The following is a 21,478-nucleotide window of genomic DNA, read 5'->3' as shown; positions in this document are numbered from 1 at the left end:
AATGAACTATGAGAAGATGTAAGACCTAGCAATAGGGAAGTGGTTAAGGAAATTATTCCACAATGATATGGTATTTTACAGACATTAAAACCAATGTGGATGAAGAGTCCAGAATAATATGAAAAATGTGATGTTATAGCATTAAGGGTTATCAAAGCAGGATAGAGACGGCATACAGCATGGATCACAAGTAACACATGCATAGAAGGAGCACACATCTAAAAGTGGTGCAATTATAAGTGGATTTTTTTTGTCTTTTTTTTTTAACAGCATAGTCCAAATTTCCCATTAGCTTACTTTATTTTTATAATGCTATAAACCATGGATTGGAAAACTTGTTCTGTAAGGGGCCAGAGAATAGATATTTTAGACTTTGCAGACCACACAGTCTCTGCTGCAACTATTCATCTCTACTGTTATAGTCTGAAAGCTGCTGTAGATAGCATGTTGTAAACAAATGGGTGTGGCTGTGTTGCAGTAAAACTTTATTTATAAATACAGGTAGCAAGTTGGATTTGTCCCATAGGCTGTAAGCTGCTGATTCCTAATATAAACCCAAATTATACCTTTTTTTTTTTAACCTAAACTATACTTTTTAAAAGAGGGATAATGATATAGAATATCTGTCCTTTCATTAAGCTCTAGATATGCCTGGGAAAAATTAGCTTTTCGATCACAGGAGAGTCTGGGGTTCTGAAGGAAATGGTTCAGCATCTGGAAATCACACCTGGTCGCCAGGTCCAGGAACCCAGGGTAGAACCGACTTGTGGGGGCCAGCACTGCTCCTCTCTCTCGGCCTGGGCTGTCACACCCTCTCTTTGCCTGAGTTACTCCTTTGTCTCTGGCCCCCTTATACCCCTGGCCCTGCCTCCCACCCCATCAATTACAGGGAGAGGAAAAGAAATGACAGGGTTCCTGAGCAAACCGAAGGGGCAGAGCAGGGGGAAGGTCTCTGTGCCACTTACATTGGATTCGAGGTCACTGGATGCAGGATGACCTGGGGCGCCCGGGTTGGTGTCTCCGGCACCGGCACCACATCTGAGAGCCAAAGATTAGACAGTCAGAGGCAAATGTGAGGTCCACAACCACCCCCCAAAGCCCGATTCCTGGGAGATGCTGGCAGTCAGGAACTTCTCACCAGACCTCAAGTCCCTGAGGCTGACCAATTCCTTCTCTCCCTTCCCCAGCCACTTGCACTTAAACTTTACCAGTCAGATGCACCTGTGGTCTAGATGACATCCTGCACAAAATTCCCCAGTGTCACCTAGGAGCCTGCCAGAGCCACCAAGCCTCTGGTCTGAAACATCTGTCGAGGTACCATCTCTGGATGCTCCTCACTCCTGAGTACTCTTTGGGATTCACGCCTCCCAGGGCCCAACTTGAGCTGCTCTGACCATCTCTCCCCTGCCCTGTGGTTCTGGACCCCTCTTCACCCTCGCCCATCCTCCCCTTTTCACTACGCTTTGGGACCTTGTCGGTTCATTGGCCCTTGGACCTCCCCCCTTTCCTTCTCCGCCTCCATAGCTGGTCGCTAGCCTGTGGTCTGGTGATTCCACCCCATCCTCTATGAGCTCGTCCACCCCAGCAACAGTCGCTTCCAGCAGTCCCGCACCTTGGCAGGCTTGCTCGGAAGGAACACAAACTCACCTGGGAAAATGAACTGCTGCCTGTATTTGTAGTAGTGGGACGCTTGCAAAAGAAAGAAAACATCACAGTGAGTACCACCCTGGAGCTGACCCTTCATGAAACAGCTGGGGCTCCTGCAGCCACCATGTGGGTTCTCTGCCCGCCCTTGACTTCTGCAGACACTTCAGAATTCCAAGGGACTGTGCACATGAGTAAAGAAGCCAGAAACATTCAAGCCAACCCTCCCACTGACACTCCTTGAAAACAGAACACCCCACCTAGGAGAGTCAAGCTGACTGCAATCCCATCTTTGTTTAGTGCATAAGGACACATACACATAAAGAAAAAACCTCTAAAGTCATAATTTAACACATTAATTTTCTCCCTTCTGACAGAGTGATGACAGCAGCTTAAAAAAATCCTTTATGAGCACAGTAAGATATCACCTCACACTTGTTAGGATGTCTACTATCAAAAAGACAAGAAGCAACAAGTGTTGGTGAAGAAGTAAAGAAAAAGGAACCCTTGTGCACCATTAGTAGGAATGTAAATTGGCACAGCTACTATGCAGAACAGTATGAGGGTTCCTCCAAAAATTAAAGATAGAATTACCATATGATTCAGCAATTCCACTTCTGGGTATAAAGTTAAGGAAATGAAATCACTATCCCAAAGAGATATCTGTTCCCCCATATTCACTGCAGCATTACTTACAATACCCAAGGCATGGAAACAACCCAAGTACCCATCAAGATGACTGGATAAAGAAAATGTGGGCACGCGCACACACACACACTACTCAGCCATAATAAAGACTGAAATTCTGCATCTGTGACAATGTGGATGGACCTAGAGGGTATTGTGATAAGTGAAATAAGAAGAAAACAGAAGACAGAAGAAAACAAATAGTGTGATCTCACTTACATGCAGAATCTAAAAAAAATCAAACTCACAGAAACACAGATCAGATTTGTGATTGCCAGAAGTGGGTGATGGAGATAGAAGACTTGGGTGAAGGTGGTCAAAAGGTAAACATTTCTAGTTATAAGACAAATAAGTCCTGGTGACATCATGTAGGATGACTGTAGTTAACACTACCTTGTCCTTTATTGTTAAGTTTGAAAGTTGCTTAGAGAGTAGATCTTACTTGTTTGTTTTTATGGCCACACCCATGGCATATGTATGTTCTCAGGCCTGGGACGGAATCTGGCCACAGCTGTGGCAACACTGGATCCTTTAACCCACTGCATCAGGCCGGGGATTAAACCTGCACCTCCACAGCGACCCAAGCCACTACAGCCAGATTCTTAAGCCACTGTGCCATAGCGGAAACTCCTGGAGAGTAGATCTTAAAAGTTCTCATCACAAGGAAAAAAATTTATAACTATGTGAGATAATGGATATTAACTAAACTGCGGTAATAATTTTGAGATATATATATATATATATATATATATATATATATATATATATAAAATCCTTATGTTGTACATCTTAAATTTATGCAAGATTCTATGTCAACTATCTCAATAAACTGGGAAAAGTCGTTTATGTGTTTCCTATGCTTTTCAAGTGTTCTGCATTGAGCATTGTATCAGTTTTCTTGTTGCTGCTGTAACAAATTACCATAAACTGGATGACTTAAAACAACACACATTTGTCCTCTTAGAGTTCTGGAAGTCAGCAGCCTGAAAACAGTCATAAGGAGCTAAATGAAAGCGTTGGCAAGGCTGGTGCTTTCTGGAAGCTCCAAAGGAGAATCTGTTCCTTGCCTTTTCCATCTGTAGAGCTCGCCCTGCTCACAGTCCCATCACCCCACTCTGTTTCTTTCCTAACATCATCTTCTACTGTCTTTGACCTTCTTGCCTGCCTCTTAAAAGGATCCTCATGCTTGCACTGAGTCTATCCAAATAATCCAGGGTAATCGTTCCCCCTCAGGATCCTTCATTTAGTAATGGTTGCAAAATTCCTCCCGCCATATAAAATAACATATTCACAGAACCCAGGATTAGAACCTGGTCCTCTTTGGTGGGGGGGGGGTCATTATTCTGCCTACCAAACATGTGAATTAATGTCCATATTTAGGGGGAAAATCATATCAAAGAAGCTTCTTCAAATTCACTGCTCATTCTCCTACAAGTCATTTTACTTCCAGTCCACTCCCTGGAGGCCAGCTTCCCATACATCCCCAAGCTTTCCAACGTTACCACTATTCCAGTGAGGGTTGGGGGCCTGAATCACAGGGCATAAGGGGTGTTAGGGAAGGGGGGACAGGTCACACAGAGCTTTGTATCCTCAAGTAAAGGCAGGTATGGGGTCAGATATGAGTCTGAGTTGGTGAATGTACTTCTAGAAACAATTCTGTTCATTCAAGGACAAGCTCTAACTGGGAGCTGGCTCCCCAAGAATTAATACAGTGGCTCCAAGCCCAGGATCTAGAGGCTGATCTTGTAGGGCTGAATCCTTGTTCTCTCTTTGGTTGCTTGTAAAAGCTTGGGCACCGCTCACCAAGTCTCAGTTTCCAGATGTATAAAATGGGAATAATTATAATTTCCCCTTGATAGGGCTGAGCAATGAATGAGTGTAAGAACAGAATCAGGATTTACTGCGATGACTAAGCCAGTATCTTTCTAAGCTCTCTTAATTAACAGACAAGAATGCTTTCTAATTAGTAGACAATCAGATAGTCTCTAAGAGCTAAGTCATTAGCTGCCCCAGAGGTGGGGACAGATTTAGAAGCTCCCCCGGGATGGACAGCAAGTCTCAGCATCTCAGTATCTCAAGCACCTGGTTTGGTGCCTTGCACACAGTGGATGAACTACTCGTGTTTGTTGATTTACAAGTCTTTTTACCACAGCAGTCCCCAAATATCTCAGATAGGTGGAATCCAAAGAGATGCATTTCTGATTCCAGAAAATGACATGCCCGAGCTGGGAAACAATTCATTCAGAGTTGCAGAATAAAGTTTGGAAAGAGATCCGACCCAAAGGTCAGGGACCTTTCTTGCACTGGATAACTTAGGTTTCTTCACTGTGTGCAGATAATGTGTTCATCAACAAAGGGTTAAAATTTAAAAAGCAAAACCACCCCTGGGATTCTCAAGAGACTCAGCTGATCTCTTTCCTCCCCAGTTGGACTGGGGATTAGGTGTCTACAGAAAAGGTTAGCTGGCAGTTAAATGTTCTTTTAAGAGGAGGGACTGAGTGATGGAGAGTAAGCAGGGCTCTGAGAAGGGACAGGTGCAAATGCCTTCCCACCCAGAGCCAACCCCCGCCTGGACCCTCCATGTGCCTGAGCACAGCTTGTTCCTGGTGGCTGAGAGGGAGTCTTGGCCAGAGGAGGAGAGAAAGGGCACCGTGAGCTCTCCCTGTTCTTATTGCTGATGACGGACAGGCGAGAAGCGGCTCCAAGGGGCAGCTAGCGAAGCCGAGCAGCTCCTGGCTGCCTGGCATCAAAGAGGACCTGGGGACTGGGAGGCTGCAGATGACCAGAGTCAGAGGGACAAGCAGATCCTTTTGAAGGCCCTTCCACTCTGAAGCCCCTTTTCCCTCCCTATGGGCTCCCCAGAGAGTAGCCTTCATGGTCGTCTGAAAGGAAGGATCTAGAAGGAGGAGGGAAGATCAAACCATCCCCTGCCTAAGCCTTTCAATGGCCTTCCAGTGCATTTTAAATAAAATCTAATGATGGAAGATAATATAGAAACGGAATGTATATTTATGTATGACTGGGTCATTTTGCTGTAGAGCAGAAATCGGTACAACACCATAAATCAACTATAACTTTAAAAAGTGTAAGAAAAAATAAAGGAATATGGCAACTAAAAAAAAAAAAAAAAACCTCTTAATTCCTGCCACACCCTGTGAGGCCCTGCCAGGCCTCAGTCCTGCAGCTCTGAGCCTTGCCGGGTGCCTTGTTTATGGCACTCTAGCCACTGGGACATTTTTTTCCCAACTCTTCCCCATGGCAGGGCCATTGCACCTGCTCCCCTCTCTCTGGGTGGACAACTCTTTCCACCCCCGTCTTTGGAATTCAGCTGCCTCTGACCCTTCAACCTAAACCTGTTCTCTTCTTGAATTCACTCCTAGCACTGTTCTTTCCTTTCCGAGCCCTTGTCACAACTTATAATCCTATTTTCACATATATTTTGCTTGGCTAACACCTGTCTCTCCCACAAGGCCATAAATTCCATGGGAACAGAGGCCATGATGGGCAGAATTATGCCCTAACCCCCATCCCCATCCCCAGGACCTCCAACTCCTCATCCCTGGAACCTGTGAATATGTAACCTTACATGACAGAAAGGACTCTGCCAATGCGATTAAGAGAAGGCCCTTAAGAGGCAGAGATTATCCTGGATTCCCTGGATGAACCTGGGTATAATCACCAGGGTCCTTATTAGAGGGAGGCAGGAGGATCAGAATCAGAGAGAAGATAAGATAAGAACTGATAATAGAAACAGAGGTTGGAGTGATACAGGGCCATGTGCAAAGGAATGCGGGCAGTCATGAGGAGCTGGGAAAAGGCAGGGAAGTGGATTCTTTGCTAGAACTTCTAGAATAAGCTGGCTCTTCAGACATCTTGATTTTGGACTTCTGACCTCCACAACTGTGATAATAAATCTCTACTGCTTTAAGCCAATAACCTTGTGGCAATTTGTTACAGCAGCAACGACAAACTCATACAGGGCATGTCTGGTTTGTGCCTTGCTCCATACCTATGCCTTGTACAGTACCTGGTTCGTGGTAGATGCTCAGTAAATATCCACTAAGGAAATGAATGAATGACTTCAGTCTGAAGGCCTGAAGACAGATTGAGGGGGGGGAATGTGGGTCTAGGCAGTGCATGAACCTCAAGTTATGTGATCATGCATTCATTCATTCAACAAACACTTAATTAGTGCCTTTGGCAGCAGGTACTCTGCTGGGCTTTGGGTGTAGAGAGGTGGATAAAGCCAACATGTTTCCTAGTCTCATGGAGCTGGCATTCTGATGGAGGAGATAGACACTAAACGTAGCACTAGGTTGCTCCAAAGAAAGGTGTTTGAGCACTCCAGTCCCTGTAACCCACCCAACAGTCCCTTACAAAGTCCCTTCACGTACCTTCCTACAGCAAATGTCATACAACCTTGCATGTTAGACCTATTTTACAGAAGAGAAACAGACTGACACAGAGTCAGTGCCGCCCTCAAAGCAACAGAGGTAGGAAGGGGCAAATCTCGTTGCAGACGTGGCCCTCTTGACCCCACCCTACACTGTGCCATGTCCGACATGGCCCCAGGATTCTGAAGGCGTGTGGCGGAGAACAAGGAGGTCCATTCAACCAGCAGAGCACAATCCCAAATCTCATCAAGTCTGTGGGTGTCCTTCATGTGTCCTGAGGTTAACAAGTGAGCCGAAAGCCTAACTGAACAACCTGTTTTCAAAAGGAATGTTCTAGATCAACCAATGCCAGGGACATTGTTATGCCCAGGCATTAGCTTGGATAGTCTTCAGAAAACTCAACATCTGGCAAGAAACCAGAGCTAAAATTCCCTGTCCCATTGACAGAGACTCACAGTCTAGAGTATGACAGGTGACCAGGGCCTTGTATGAACAGAACAGACACCTGTCGTCTTGGGGGAATTTTCCCAAAACCACCCAAATCAGGAGGAAGGTCTGACTGTCCTTTTGGAGGGTCCCATTTAGTTTTCCATTTCAACACTGCATTTTATTGTTATTGTTCAATTATAAAACTGGTGTGTGTCCCTTCCTATTATATACACTACAAAAGTGCATGGAATACAATTTCTCTTCTTAGAAAGAACACCTGCTGTGAAGAATTGTAGACATTTTTGTACATATACAAACATATAAAATTATTTTACAATAAATAGAATTATTATACCAAACACTTTGCAAATCACTTATTTATTTTGCACTTAGAAGACAATATGGATATCGTTCCATGTCAGGGTATCTACAAAGAGCTACTCCATTGTTTTTAAGGGTGGCTGAGTATTTGGTTACACAGATAAACTACAGTGTATTCAAACACTCTCCACCTGATGGGCATTTGGGTTGAGTCCAAATTTTTCACCGTTGTCGTGAAATCCTCACATGCAGACCCCTGTGCCCTGTGTAAATATTTCTGCATATAAATTCTTAAAAGTGATATTGGCAGTCCAAGGAATGCACATCTCAGACTTTGACAGACAATGCCAATTTACCTTCTCCCAAAGTTTAATTTGTTCCATACTCCCGATACCAGGGGATATGGTGATTTTACCTTATTTCCACAATTCTGGTTAGGCCCGTATTTCTTAGCAGTGGGAGCCTCAGGAATTTGCTATTCCTGTGTTTATCTAACAATAATGAAAGTAGCTCACCTTTGTTGACGAGACAGGTGCCCTGCTAAGCTTTGTACGAGTATAGTAATGTTTAAACCTTCAAGGATTCTACAGAGTAAGTAGTAGTCTTAGCATCCCCATTTTACAGATGAGGAGACAGAGGCACAGAGAGGTAGGCAGCTTGCACAACGTCAGCCAAATATCAAGTGTAAAGCTGGGATCTGTCCCAAGTTGGCTCTAGAGCCCACACTCTTAACTGCTGTTCCAAAGTGCTTTCCCCCAAAGGACCCCTTAGCCCACTCCCCAGAGAGGGTCAGGACACTGTTGGAACCCCAACCCTAACCATACACCCCCTACCTGAGAAGTGGAAATGATCTACACTGGAGGTAGCAGTGGGAGCCCTTGGTCTACGGAAATACAGGGCCGTTTCGCCTCACTGACTCAGGGGCATTTACTGAGATGATTCCAGCTGGTGACTCACATCATGGTCCTTGCTGTTGCCAGGGGGATGGCCCTCAATTACAAGTACGAGGCTGCCTCAGGCTTGAACTTGACCACAGAATCTCCATGATGCAAGTCTTCAAAACACACTCTACCCCTTTTAGATACCGCCCAGATCCAAACATCACCTAGTGTGGGCGTGACATGAACAACTTGCCCTCAGTGGGTGGTTGTATCTGGGTGCGGCCCAGATGTAGGGTTGGGTCTTTGTTCATTTCCCGGATAGTCACTCCTGGCTGGATAGGCTTGGAGGTGTGACCTGTGACTGAGGACCTGTGATTTTCTTCCCCTGTCTGCAGCTCACTGGCTCAGGAGGAAATCAGCCCCTAGACCAACACTGTCCACTAGATCTTTCTACACCTTTCTCCACAGGTGTAGACCATTTCTTCAGCACAGGGAAATGGTCTACACCTGTGCTGTCCAATATGGCAGCCACGAGTCACACCAAGCTATTAAGCACTTGAACTGTGGCCAGTGTGACTCAGGAATTAAAATTTTCATTCTATTTAATTTTAATTCATCTAAATTTAAATAGCCACATGTGACTAGAGGGTAATATATTGATCAACACAGACCATGTCTTTGGTCCCAACCAGCCAAGCCAGACCTCATCCCACCAGCCTCTGTCTTGAAGCCAGATATTGTGCTGTAAATACAGCTAAACTGGAAGTACCCTTGGGCCCCCAGAACATGAAATAGGCTGGGCTGGGCCCCAGAAGGGGCGGGAAGCCTCTCAGGTCTGGCCCACCTGAGAGTAGTGAAAGATCCCTTTAAGTTCAAGAAGCCAAAACATCACATAAGGGCTTCTCCATCATCTCACAGCCCAGCACATAGTTTCAGGTTGGCAGCTGATGCCATGGAATTTGCAAGGAGCTGGAATACTCTTTGGGGTCCTTTCGTCCATCTATATCCTTTCAGATATAGGAGAAAACTGGAATCAGAGGTCACGCAGCAGGGACATGAGACAGCTGGATATTGAATCCTGGACTCCAGCCCACTCATTCAAAGACTGATCCTGATGTCTAGTGTAACAGTCTAAATGCAGCCCTGCTCGGGTGTGTGGCCCCTGAGATCCTTGGCGTAGGAACCCATTGCCAATTTCAACTGATTTCGTGTGTAAGACAATGGCCAGCTCCAGAGCAGATGCTCTCCTGGGACTCAGACCTGGGTGGAGACCCCGGGTTGTGGCTTCCCAAAAGATCGAGTCTCTAAGAGTCCCTGTACTTCACTGAGCCTCAGTTTCCTCATCTGTAAAATGGAGCTGATCATATCTCATGGCTACTCTAAAGATCAAATGATGGAACAACTGCCCTACATATGGTAAGACTCACTCCCTATGCCTCCAATCCATCACTTTTATGCGTGGACCAGCCCGGACATGGCTCTGGCATGAACCCAATTCCCCTGTCACTTCCAAAGCATGGAGGTACCTGGCAGATTGAAGTTCTTCTGCTGTCTTGTGCACTGCGGAGAAGGGTGCAGGGGAGAAGGCGGTGTGGCACTGGGAGGGAGTGGGGGCGCTGGCGAGGAGGGTGTGGAGGAGGTCGTGGATGAGGGGTTGCTGCTAGAGTCTGGCTGGTAAGGAACCGGGATGTGGTCCTGCAGGAAGAAAACAGGGCAGGGGGCAGGCAGAGAAGCAGAGTCACAGCAGTGAGGCTAAGTTGCATGGGAAGAGACCCCCCCCCCCCAGCATCCTCAGCCCCTCTTCCATTTTCCTCACCCACCAGATCCTTCCACAGTCCCACCTGCTTTGGCATCCCCACCAAGCTACATCCAGCTGTGGAAAAACAGTTTCTGGAGTCAAATTCCTGTCCACTGCCTGGAGCCTGGATTGAAAGGTTACCACATAATGAAAGCTGTGGAAGTGACAGCCACGCTCCTTGGGCCTCTTTGATTTTGGAAAGTCCCATGCAGAGGTGCCCAGAGTGCTCTTCCCATCCTAACACCTCTCCTCCTGAGTGTTTATTAAAGAATCAACAGCCTGACAGCTCAAGAGAGCGTGAGCGAGCCTTCAGCATCTTCCCCTCGCATCTCAGTGGGAACCAGTGCTGCCTCTCCTGGCCCTTGAAACTGTTCTAAAGCCAAGATGAAGACAGAATCTATGTGTGCATCCTCAGAATGGTGCTGGTCAGGGTGAGGTGGAGGGGGTTGAGGAGTGTCCTTCCTAAAGACATGTCCACTCAGAACCTCCGAAAGCGATCTTATTTGGAAAAAGGTCTTTGCGGAGGTAAGGATTTACCCATGAGATTATCCTAGATGTGGGGGGTGGGGGGAGGGGCAGTGCGAAATCCAATGTCAAGTGTCCTTACAAGAAACAGAAAAGGAAAGATACACAGAGAAAAGGCGATGTGCAGAGGTATACAGGGGATTGGTGCTTCTACAAGTCAAGAAATGCCAAGGATTGCTAGAGCCACCAAAGGTTAGCAGAGAGCCACAGGATGGATTCTGGGTTCTCCAAAAGGAACCAACACTGCTGACACCTTGATTTCAGACTTCTAGACTCCTGACGGCAAGAGAATAAATGCGCTTTGTCCTAGCTACCCAGTTTGTGGTAATCTGCTACCGCAGCCCCAGAAAACGAACACAAGCAGAATCCCCAGCGAGACAAACATGGATTCAAAATCCCATGGCCACCTCTTCCCCATGCATCCTGAACAAAACGCCTAGCCTCTCCATTGCTCACTCTTGCCCACTGTAAATGGGAATAATACTAGCAAACCTCCACAGCCCAGAGAAGGGGTTCCCACTGCTCAAAGTCAGTAGAGCTGAGAGTTCTCAGGGACACCCCAATCTGTTCATTCCTTCTACTAGCCTGCATCTTATTCACCTTGGAATCTGCAGAATCTAGCACAGAAAACAAAACATAAGAAAGAGCTAACAAATGTTATATGAATCAATGAATGTAAAGAAAGGAGGGAGAGAAGAAGAGATGAAGGGAGGGAGGAGAGGAGGATCATTTTTATGGAGGAACTAGTTACGGCAGGAATTAAGTCTTTCTTGTCTCAGTGGCTCAGGGCTGATGGGAATGAACAGAATCAGCAAAAGAGAAAGCAGCATATGGTGCCCACGTTCCCTGGCAGAACTGCTACAACAGGAGGGGAAAATCCCTCCTCAGGTCAGACCTCCATCTGTGTCCCAGTGGGACCAGCAGCTGGAGGCTGCAGTTCATCAGAGGGAAACTCAAACTCTACCAGATCAGGCAGGGAAGGGTTAATGGCACAAGTCCTCTTTCTGAGCACAGCTGAAACATGGAACCATCCTTCAGAGACCACCCAGTCCCACCCCTTCATTCCACAGATGGGGATGCTGAGACTCAGAGTTGGAGGGTGACTTGCTGGAGTCACAGAGAGTGGGTGGCCCAGGTCCCCGTCTCCAGCCCAGAAGCAGAAACAGAGGGTTGAACCAAGTAATAGGAAACTCACATCCGACTCTGAAAATCAAACAGTTCACCTCCCAGGATCCTCCTTCGCTCAGTTGTGCGCTGATTTGAATATGGCGGTGATTGTGAACTATCTCTCCCATGGACTTTTCCTAAGGACACCGACCCCACCCTCCAACTCAATGGACTTTGGTGAAGGGACAGTCCTAAACAGCCTTACTTGTCTTGTGACCTCCACAGCTGACTACCAACTCAGGGCCATAGGTCAGGGCATCACGGCAGCTGGTCAATGTCTTAGGATGTGTAATAAAAACATGAGCAGGGCTAAGAGGAAGAAAAGGGGAAAGCAAAGCAAAAGGGAAGAGGAGATGAGGTTCAAGAGAACAGAAGAGCCACAACAGGTCAGAAAACAAATCACCTGAGGCCACAAAGAGTAGGAACTAAATGGTGGCAGAAGCGATAATGGAGAGAAAAGAGGAGAAAAGAGAATGAAGAAATCAGTTGATAATAACAGACCAGAGCAGATACACAATGAGAAGCCAGGCCATGGTTGTGCTGGAGGAGCAGTACAGTGACCCATGGTCCTGCTGAGAGTCCAAGGAGCTAGCCTGAGCACAAGACTGTCCCCCATGTCCAGTTTTATGAGACCTAGCTTCTCAACTGTGGTTTTCCTCTCTCTTATTGCCCTGTGTCCATCCTTCCAATATACAACTCCTTGTGCAGAGCTAGCCTATGTGAGTCTCCGTTCTTCGCAACCAGTGGAAAAGGAGAGCCAGTATACAGCTACTTCAAAAGGCGTCACTGCAGCAGGCAGATCTTCAGCCTTGGACACCACTGCAGATGGGACTTTTAGACGCCTTGATGTGGAAGCACAAGTATTGTAGACTGGCCCCCTCAGGAGTGGGCAGATGATGCTGCTGCTCCTCCTCCTCCATCTCTTCATCCTCCTCCACCTGCTCATCATCTTCCATATCCTCATCCTCCTCTGCCTCCTCATCCTCTTCCATTTCTTCCATCCTCCCCATCCTCCTCGTCCTCCATCTCCTCCATCCTTTTCATCTTCCTCATCCTTCATATCCTCCTCATCCTTCTTTCTGCCACTTCTTCCTCCCTCCTCTTCTTTCTTCCTCTTATTCTTTCTTCTCCTTCTTCCTCTTCTTGCTCCTCCATCCCCCTTCTTCCTCCTACTTCCATTCGATTCCTCTTCCTCCTCCTCACTGTCTTCATCATCAAGCTCTTCCATTCCCTAAGAATCCCATGTTAGACTAACCCCATTACACATATCACTGCATCTGCTCCTCTCCACAACCCCAAGAACGTCTACTATTATAATGACCAATTTACAGGGTGGGAAACAAAGGCAGAGGGATCTTGCCCTGGTTGCACAGCACATGAAGAAACAGAGTTTCAAGCCCGGACCTTGTGACTCTAAAATGTACGCTCAAACCATGATGCTGGGTGAACAAGTTGGGCTTTTGTGAACCTGGATTGACAGAGCTAGACGAGAGAAGAGACAGAGAGTAATGAAAAGGAAATCTTCAGACCAAATTGGCTCAGAAATCTATTGCACTAACCACATCATTGCCTGACAAAAAGAATCTGGGTGAAGCCAGTGAGAAGAGAAAGAAGGGAAAAAATAACCCAGCTTCTGATAGGTCCTGTCCACCTTCATGTCAAAGCTGCTTTCTAAATAGAGGTTAATTTATTTCTCTTATCAAATTCTCCTGCTGGCAGACAAGGCAGAACAACGTCACAGTCACCGATCTGTCTGACCCATGTTTCTGTCCCATCTGACACCAAGGGGCTCACAGCATCTATGAAGCCATAGAGAAAAGTCTCGAAATGGCTCTGAGCCAAATACCACCCCCCCCCAGAGATCACAAAGGAAAGAATGATTGTAGGTGCTCAGGTACTTCCCAGGAAGGAGCCCCTTAAGCACCCCCACCCTGAGGTGGGGAGCCCCTCCCCAGAGACCAACATCTTTTACAAAGGAAAAATGGACCCAGCCTGACATTATAATTAGAAGCCAAATTTTTAAGCTGATAAAAATAGCTAGAGTTTCCTGGACACTTACCATGTGCCAGGAACCTCTCTAAATGCTTTTATATTGGTTATTTCATTCCATCCCCACAACAACCCTCTGAGGTTGGTGCTCTTTTTAGGCATGAGGGGACATTTTAAAACATGGCCACAAATTCCTTAGACTCTTCCCATCCACAGGTGGAATCATGCCTCCTCTCCTTAAATCTGAGTAGGCTTGTGACTGCTTCCATCAATAGAGAACAACAGAGCTGACACTGCCAGCTCTTGGCGAGTGACAGGCCAAGACAATGCATGGGCTTTCATACTGCTAAGGTATAAAGTCTTTGCAGCTTCCACCTTGATTGCTAGGACAGTTGTTCTTCAAGCCCTGAGGCTCCAGGAAAGAAGTCGACTGCTCTGAAGCAGCCATATTGTGAGGAAGTCCAAGCCACGAGGCAGGCCCACAGGTAAGTGCTCCTGCTGAGTCCCTACTGAGCTCAGCCTTTGACTCATCCCAGCCCAGGTACTAGATATGTGAGTGAAGAAACCTCTAGATCAGGAGTTGGCAAACTTTTCCTTGAAATAGCTAGACAGTACACATTTTGGGCTTTGTGAGCCAAGTAATCATTATTGCAATGCCTCATCTCTGCCACTGCAGCATGAAAACAGCCACAGATAATATGGGTATGGCTTGTTCCAATATAAATACATTCACAAAAACAGGTAATGGGGTGGATTTGGTCTGTAAGTCACAGTTTTCCAATCTGTATTCCAGATGATTCCAGTCCCCAGCTGGGTGAGCTTTCCCAGATGAGTCTCAACATCATGGAGCAGAGGCAAACCATCCCCACTGTACCCCCTTCCCAATGCCTGTCCCACAGACTCTGAGCATAATTAAAGGGCTGCTTGTGTCCATCACTACGTTTGAGGTGGTACAGTGGATAATTAGAGCACACCCATTTTATACACAGGAATGCTGAGGCTCAGGGAGATTAAATTACTTGCCCAGAGTCTCAGAGCTAATAAGTGGAGGAAGCCAAGACTGGTTGCCATGGTTGCTTGACTTCAGAGGCCAAGTTATATCATCAAGACCTAAGATGATGCCACAAGGAGCCAGATGGTGAATGACTGAGATCCAGTAGTAAAAACAGTGGGTGACAGCATAAGAGAGAAAGAACATATGGGCTTTGGCGGGGAGGTGTGGAAAGGGAGGTCGGAGACAGAGGGAGGGACCAAATTGTCCCTGGGAGGCTGCAATAAGGAGTTTGATTTGTCTCCTCAATGCCATAGAAAGCCACTGGATGGTTTTTAAACAGAGGGTAGTGTGATTCAAATTACATTCATTAAGAATCACTCTGGCTGCTGTGCAGAGAATGGCTCAGAGCAGGGGCAATGCCCTCTCAAGACTTAAGCACAGACGGGAGAATATGCCTTGCTGGGGAGACGTCAGGATGCTCATTTGGGACCTGAACACAGGTTGGTGACTTCCCACATGTTTGGGTTGATCCTCATTTTATCTCCCTTCCACACAATACATGAAGGCATTATAGGGCTTGAGAAATCACCTGCTGACATGAGTAACCTTTGTGGTTACACACACGTGAGGCTGGAAGTGTCCCTGAGATGGCTTTGGTGCTGTCCAACCAACAGACCTAACAAAGGACATGGAAGTCACACTGGAAATTTCCAGGCCACATTGGAAAGAAAGATGCATAGAAAGGCCCTTGGCTGACCACCATCCGGGGACCAGCAGAAGCCAATCAGACTGGCTAATGGCTCAGAGCTTGAGGTCCCTACACAGACCCATCTACTTAGTCTCTAGCAGGAGCTCAAAAATGACTCTTGTCCCTTGGTGGTTGGATTCAACAGATGTGTCACAAAGCATAGGACATTCTGCATAGCTCATTCTGGCAGATCATGAGACCTCTCATGGAGCAAAGAGGGCAGACTCTGGACCACGAAGGACCCTCTCTCAGGTTCTCCTTCTATCCCCACTGTGCCCCTGTCAATACAGTCATTCATTCTCATTTCCAGGTGCCCTCTCTCTAAATTCGACAGAGCCTAGGCACACTCACTCTGCACCGAGTGTCTTTTCTAGACATAAGCCACACAGAATGAGGAGAGCCGAGGTGGGCTGGGCAATAAGGGCAATGCTCCCAGATCATTCCCCCCACCCCTGTTTGAGAAACTTCCTCTCTCCTGCCCCTTCTCTGGCAGTGGCAGCCCCAGCACGCCCCGTCCTGGCAGAACCCCAGTCTTACCTTGTTGATTTTGTTGGTTTTGGGGAGCGTCTGACTGATGTGGAGGTCTGAATACCGGGGTGGCTTTCGGAGAGGGTTGTTGATGTCACATGGGACAGACTCTGTCCGGACTAACCTTGCTGGATCCGTAGGGGTAAAAACAGCGATCGGGGAGTTTAAGTACCACATTCACTATGTACTGTCATTCCAGGAGGGCAGAGCTTGGACCCCACCTCAAAGGCCCACCCCCCAAGAACTGAAAGGGAATGCCCTAAAAGATGATATCATTGTGTAATGCTAGTGGGACCCTGTTCCTGCCACCCAAGTTCTTGTGGTTTCTACTTTTTTTTTTCTTTTTCTTTTTAGGGCCACACCCCTGCAGCATATGGAAATTCCCAGGCTAGGCGTCAAATCGGAGGTAGCTGCTGATCTGTGCAGCCAAAGCAATGCTAGATCCAAGCCACATCTCTGACCTACACCACAGTTCATGGCAACAGTGGATCCTTAACCCACTGAGTGAAGCCAGGGCTCTTACCTGCATCCTCACAGACACTATGTCAGGTTCTTAACCCTCTAAGCCACAATGGGAACTCCTCTGTGGTTTCTAAAATGCTTGTGTTGTCAATATGTGGCTTTTGACAATATTTATAACAATGAAACTGAAGCTATCAGTTTTTCCCCCAATACCATCATTGTTTCACATTGGTATTCATTTCAGAATTGAGCCTCCTCTGAAACACAAAAGAGGTCCCTGATTTCTTACGGACTGGCATCAGCGGACAAGCTTATTGTGGCCACCTGTCCCTGCCCCATCTAAGCCTGTGTTAGGATCATCTTGTGTTACTTGTGGGATTTCTTAGGCCCTAGCGTCCTGTTGCATGTCAAAACACATTTGTCCTAAACAAGGCCAACATGGATCCCAGCTTCCCCTCTACCTCACCCCTAAAGGCGCACGAAAAGCTGGGCACCTGATGATGCTAAATAAATGCATGCTGATCCAAACCACATCACCCAAGCCCCTCTCCCCCATTACCCTCTGTTATTTACTATTTACAGGGACCACAGCGAAGGTCAAAGCGAGAAGCTCACATTCAAAGTTGGTGGCTGGTAATGTTACTTGTGAGCTGTTTTTTTTTTTTTTTTTTTTTTCATTGTGGGGGTGTTGGTGGAAAAGTTAAAGCTTTGGACTGACCTAGGGATTTAATTTCTCTGCTTTGCCTGAGCTGCCATTACTATGGAAACCAACTATATTTTCAACTTCCAACCAAGGAGGTGGGGGATGGGGACTAGAAGCTGGAGGACCTCTGGAAAAGTTCCATTTGCTTCAGATGTACAGGCACCTGCCACCTTTGAGTAAAGGGGACATGGCTGAGAAGATGGGTGGGAGGGCGCCCTTCTTCAGATGTGGGTATCTAAGAGTGAGTCGCCTCCCAGCAGGCTGGTGCTGGTCTCCATGTGACAGCCGGGCTCCAGCAGAGGAAGGTTCACTTAGGGGAACCCAGTGGGAGGTGATCTTCTCAACGAAGATGACCCAAGCCAAGGGTTCAGGAACAATGAGAATTCAGGTTAAAAATAGCCTCGTGGTGTGTATACAGTGGTTCCAAGGCCAGATGGTTCTTAATTAAGGATGTGAGGTGGGAAAGGGCAAGACAAAGGAGCTAAAGACTTTTCCTTCTCTTGCAATTTCCTCTCCTTGTGGAGGAAAGCAATGCAAAGATCATTGAAAACCAACGGCCCATTGGCTTTGGAAGCCATGCCAGCACTTTCAGCAGGCAGCAATCTGCCTCCCTCTTTGAGTTTCCCTTGGGTTCATTTGAGAACAAGGCAGACTCTCTCACCCTTGACCCCTGGAGCCCATACTGACCCAAGGCCAGGAGAGCTGGGAGGGGTGGGGTAGGAGGGCAAGGATGAGCAAACTGTGTTCCCCAAGATTGGTTCTAAGCCTCCATCCAACCTACCAACAGGAGCGCGTAATGGTGACAGGGAGGGGGCCAACAAGAATGGCAAAAATGTTAATAAGTTGTTAACATTTTATTGTTATTTTATTTTCATTTTTACAGCTGCACTTGGGGCATATGGAAGTTCCCAGGCTAGGGGTGGAATTGGAGCTACAGCTGCCAGCCTACACCACAGCCACAGCAACGTGGGATCCGAGCTGTGTCTGTGACCTTACACCACAGCTCGCAGCAACACTGGATGCTTAACTCACTGAGAAAGGCCAGGGATTGAACCCTCATCCTCATGCACACTGTGTTGGATTCTTAACCCACTGAGCCACAATGGGACCTCCTTGCTAACATTGTAAAATAAGTCTATGGCACATACAACTATGAGGGCTTTTCTCTGAGACATGAGGAATGGTACAACGCAGGTCCATGTTGCTGGACTGCCATCCCCTCTACCTGGCACCTGGGCTCTCAGACAGTACACCACCCCTCCTGGTGGTCAGCTTCTCTCATTTAGGGTACCTGCTTGACCCTGGCAGGCCTCTGAGTTCGCAACTTCCCCACTAGAGCAGAGCTTTAAAGCAGATGAAGCGCCTGCAGATGCTGTTTCAAATGCAGATTTTAATTCAGTTGGTACGGAGTCGGGCTCAAAGTTCTGCATTTCTAACAAACTCCTAGATGATTCCCCTGTTGCTGCTGGTCCGTGGACCACAGCTGGAAGAGCAAGGGACTGGACTGTCCAGCAGAACTTTCTGCAACAGTCTAAGTGTTCTACATACCCAATATGGTAGCCACATGTGGCTACGGAGCCCTTGAAATGTGGCTGGTATGACGAGTAGTTAAACTTTTATTTTTGTTTCATTGTAATGCATCTAAATTTAAATCGATGTGGCTGGTAACTACTGTATTGAAACAGTGCAGGCCTAGAGGGTCCCCCAGTGGGTGAAGTGCAGTGTGGATAATGGAATCAGAAGAACAATTTTTGTTTTGTTTTGTTGTCATTTTTGGCAGCCCCACAGCATATGGAGCTCCTGGGCCAGGGATCAGATCAGAGCCACAATCGTGACCTAAGCCACAGCTTCGGCAACAGGGGATATCCAACTGACCGTGCCGGGCCAGGGATTGAACCCACGTCCCAGTGGCTTCCAAGATGCAAGACACCACTGATCCCGTTGCACCACAGCGAGAACTCCCAGAGGAACAATTTTGAAAGCTGGGCTGCAAGGTCTCCTATTAAGTCCTTGGCAGGCAGCGAAAAGCCTTTCCTTCTAGTTTTTCATTTCCACTAAATTGGTCTTGATTTGCCTGGTGGAGGGCTGGAAGTGTCTTCCCAGAAGTAGCAGTAACCTCCCTGCCTGGACAGGTTGGCCCAGACACTCCCAGGGCCCCTGGAGATGAACACAGACAGCCCAAACCAACAGGCCCATGCAAACACCCAACTCCCTCATGCCTACTTCTGCAGGGCCAGCTGACTGCGTCTGAAGAGTACTAATGGAAAAACATTCATCTAGCACTCTTTTTAAGTGGGAAGGGAAAGGAATGGGATTGGGGGAAAGGGAGGAGAGTAAAGATTAGGAGAGAGGACAAGAATGAGAGAAAAAGACCTAGGGAAGAGAAGATGGATCTGAGGGATAAAGTATCAGAGAGGCCAGTTCCAGGGGCAAGGAACAGGGAAAACAGGCATAGGGGGTAGATTAAGGAGACAGACGCCAGGAAGAAGGGGTCAGAGGGAAAGAAATAAGACAGGCAAGGGTCAAGAGGCATCTAGAGTTGACCTGGTTGGGATGGCTATCTCAGGTGGCCTTCAGGAGCCCCCCCACCCCACCCGACCCCTACTCTAGGGCAGTAAGTGTTAAATACTTACCTCCTCGGTGGATGATTAGGAGATGGCAGGGTGGGGCTTCTTTGGTGCATTTGTTGTGGCACTTTAACCTGAGAAAGAGAAAGAGAGAGAGAAGGATGGATGGATGGATGGATGGATGGATGGATGGACAGACGAATAAATGGATGCGTGGATGGGACACATCAGTGGTGCAGACAGCTCTGGATGCTATGGACATCAAGATATGAGATGAGATAGGGCAGCTACTGCAAAGGCATACCCTTGAAACCTAGAAAATTATGTCTGGAGAGAGTCTGCTGCCATCGTACACTCACCTGGGTAGTCCAAGAGTGGGTAGCAAGTGTTTCACCAGCAGTGCCCACTTGGACTTCATGCTTTGAAAGACACTGTTATCTACTGGTCTATATTTATCATCATTATCATCATTCAATCCTAACAATCATCACTGACTTACTTGAAGAATCATATGCCAGCCATTGTACCAAACCGCTTACATCCACTATGTCATTAGACCTTTTATAACAATCTTTTGAAATAGATATTATTATTCTTCCCATTTTAGAGCTGGAAAAACTGAGGTCAACCGACTTGTCCTGGTCAATGCTGCCAAAAGTGGCCTCATTTTTGAGGTGCTTGGTGGCCCAGCACCCACCAAGGAGTTGGTATTTGATTCTACAAACACTGGGAAACCACTGGAGGCTTTGGGTGACTATGATTGGGTCAGACTGGTGTTTGGAAAAGCCCTGGGTAGGGGAAACTGCTGAGGCCAAAAGATAGTGGAACCAGCAAGCACTTGCACTCTTTCCTTTTGGAAATAGCTCAACTTTACCCAGAAGCTTCCAGAAAGAGATTGTGCCTTTCTGCCACCCCACCTAGGAGTCTCCTCAAACAAGCCCAGCTGGAAGGCTGGCGAGCAGGTGAAGCGGCCCGTTCCCTGTAGTGGCAGCACCACAGCACAAGGGCAAGCAACTCAGTGTAACCTCTGGAGCAGGTCCCATCGGGACAAGGCAGGCAAGACCACTCAGCCATTTCCTGCCTCCGCCTGGCGCTTTCCTCTCTGTGTCCCTGCTGCTCATCTCTCACAGTAAGGGAGCAGCCCTCCTCCACCTCTGGCTGAGCAGGGAGATGGAAGGCTGGTCCTCCCAGCCAGGGCTTCAATGGGCAGCTCTAGGACTGGTGGCACAACCACTGCTTGTACAGAAAACCCAGGAGAACACTCCCTGATGCTCTGACACTTAAACCTTGCACGAAGGTTCATAGGGTCAAGAACTACAGCCCACATATCCAGGACCTGCTGATCAAATCAGCAAGAACAGCCGAGCACTGAAATCACACAGACCCTGGAGGGGAGGGAATCTAGAGACTGAGGCCAGACTTTTGCATGACACAGACACAACGTCACGCCGATGAAGAATCATTTCTCCAGCGGGAAACACACACGATTCCACCCAAATTAGACTTTTCCTTTTCACTGCCCATGAAAGAAAAGAGCTACTAGCATGCAATCTGTCAGGAGACCACCTGCTTCAGAATCAGATTCCCAAGGCAGACCCTCCCAGATTCTGACTCAGGAGGTGCTGGGATGTGAATTTTTAG

General features: G+C 47.3%; 1 protein-coding gene across 1 annotated transcript in view; it reads right to left on the bottom strand.

Moving 5' to 3' along the window:
- The window catches only part of KSR2 (kinase suppressor of ras 2), an 84,590-nt gene extending 64,335 nt beyond the window's left edge, over positions 1–20,255 (bottom strand). The window contains exons 1-7 of the mRNA XM_047762634.1: positions 20,197–20,255; positions 19,904–19,971; positions 18,562–18,753; positions 16,115–16,233; positions 9,883–10,051; positions 1,648–1,689; positions 966–1,038 (exon numbers count right to left, since the gene is read on the bottom strand). Coding sequence (XP_047618590.1) covers positions 966–1,038; positions 1,648–1,689; positions 9,883–10,051; positions 16,115–16,233; positions 18,562–18,753; positions 19,904–19,971; positions 20,197–20,255 — 722 coding nt within the window. The remainder of the gene's footprint in view (positions 1–965; positions 1,039–1,647; positions 1,690–9,882; positions 10,052–16,114; positions 16,234–18,561; positions 18,754–19,903; positions 19,972–20,196) is intronic.
- Between the last annotated feature and the right edge of the window lie 1,223 nt (positions 20,256–21,478).

Source organism: Phacochoerus africanus, chromosome 15, assembly GCF_016906955.1.
Source record: "Phacochoerus africanus isolate WHEZ1 chromosome 15, ROS_Pafr_v1, whole genome shotgun sequence".
Taxonomy (NCBI): Eukaryota; Metazoa; Chordata; class Mammalia; order Artiodactyla; family Suidae; genus Phacochoerus; species Phacochoerus africanus.
Note: the sequence above shows the minus strand (reverse complement) of the source record. Positions and strands in the feature narration are given on the sequence as shown.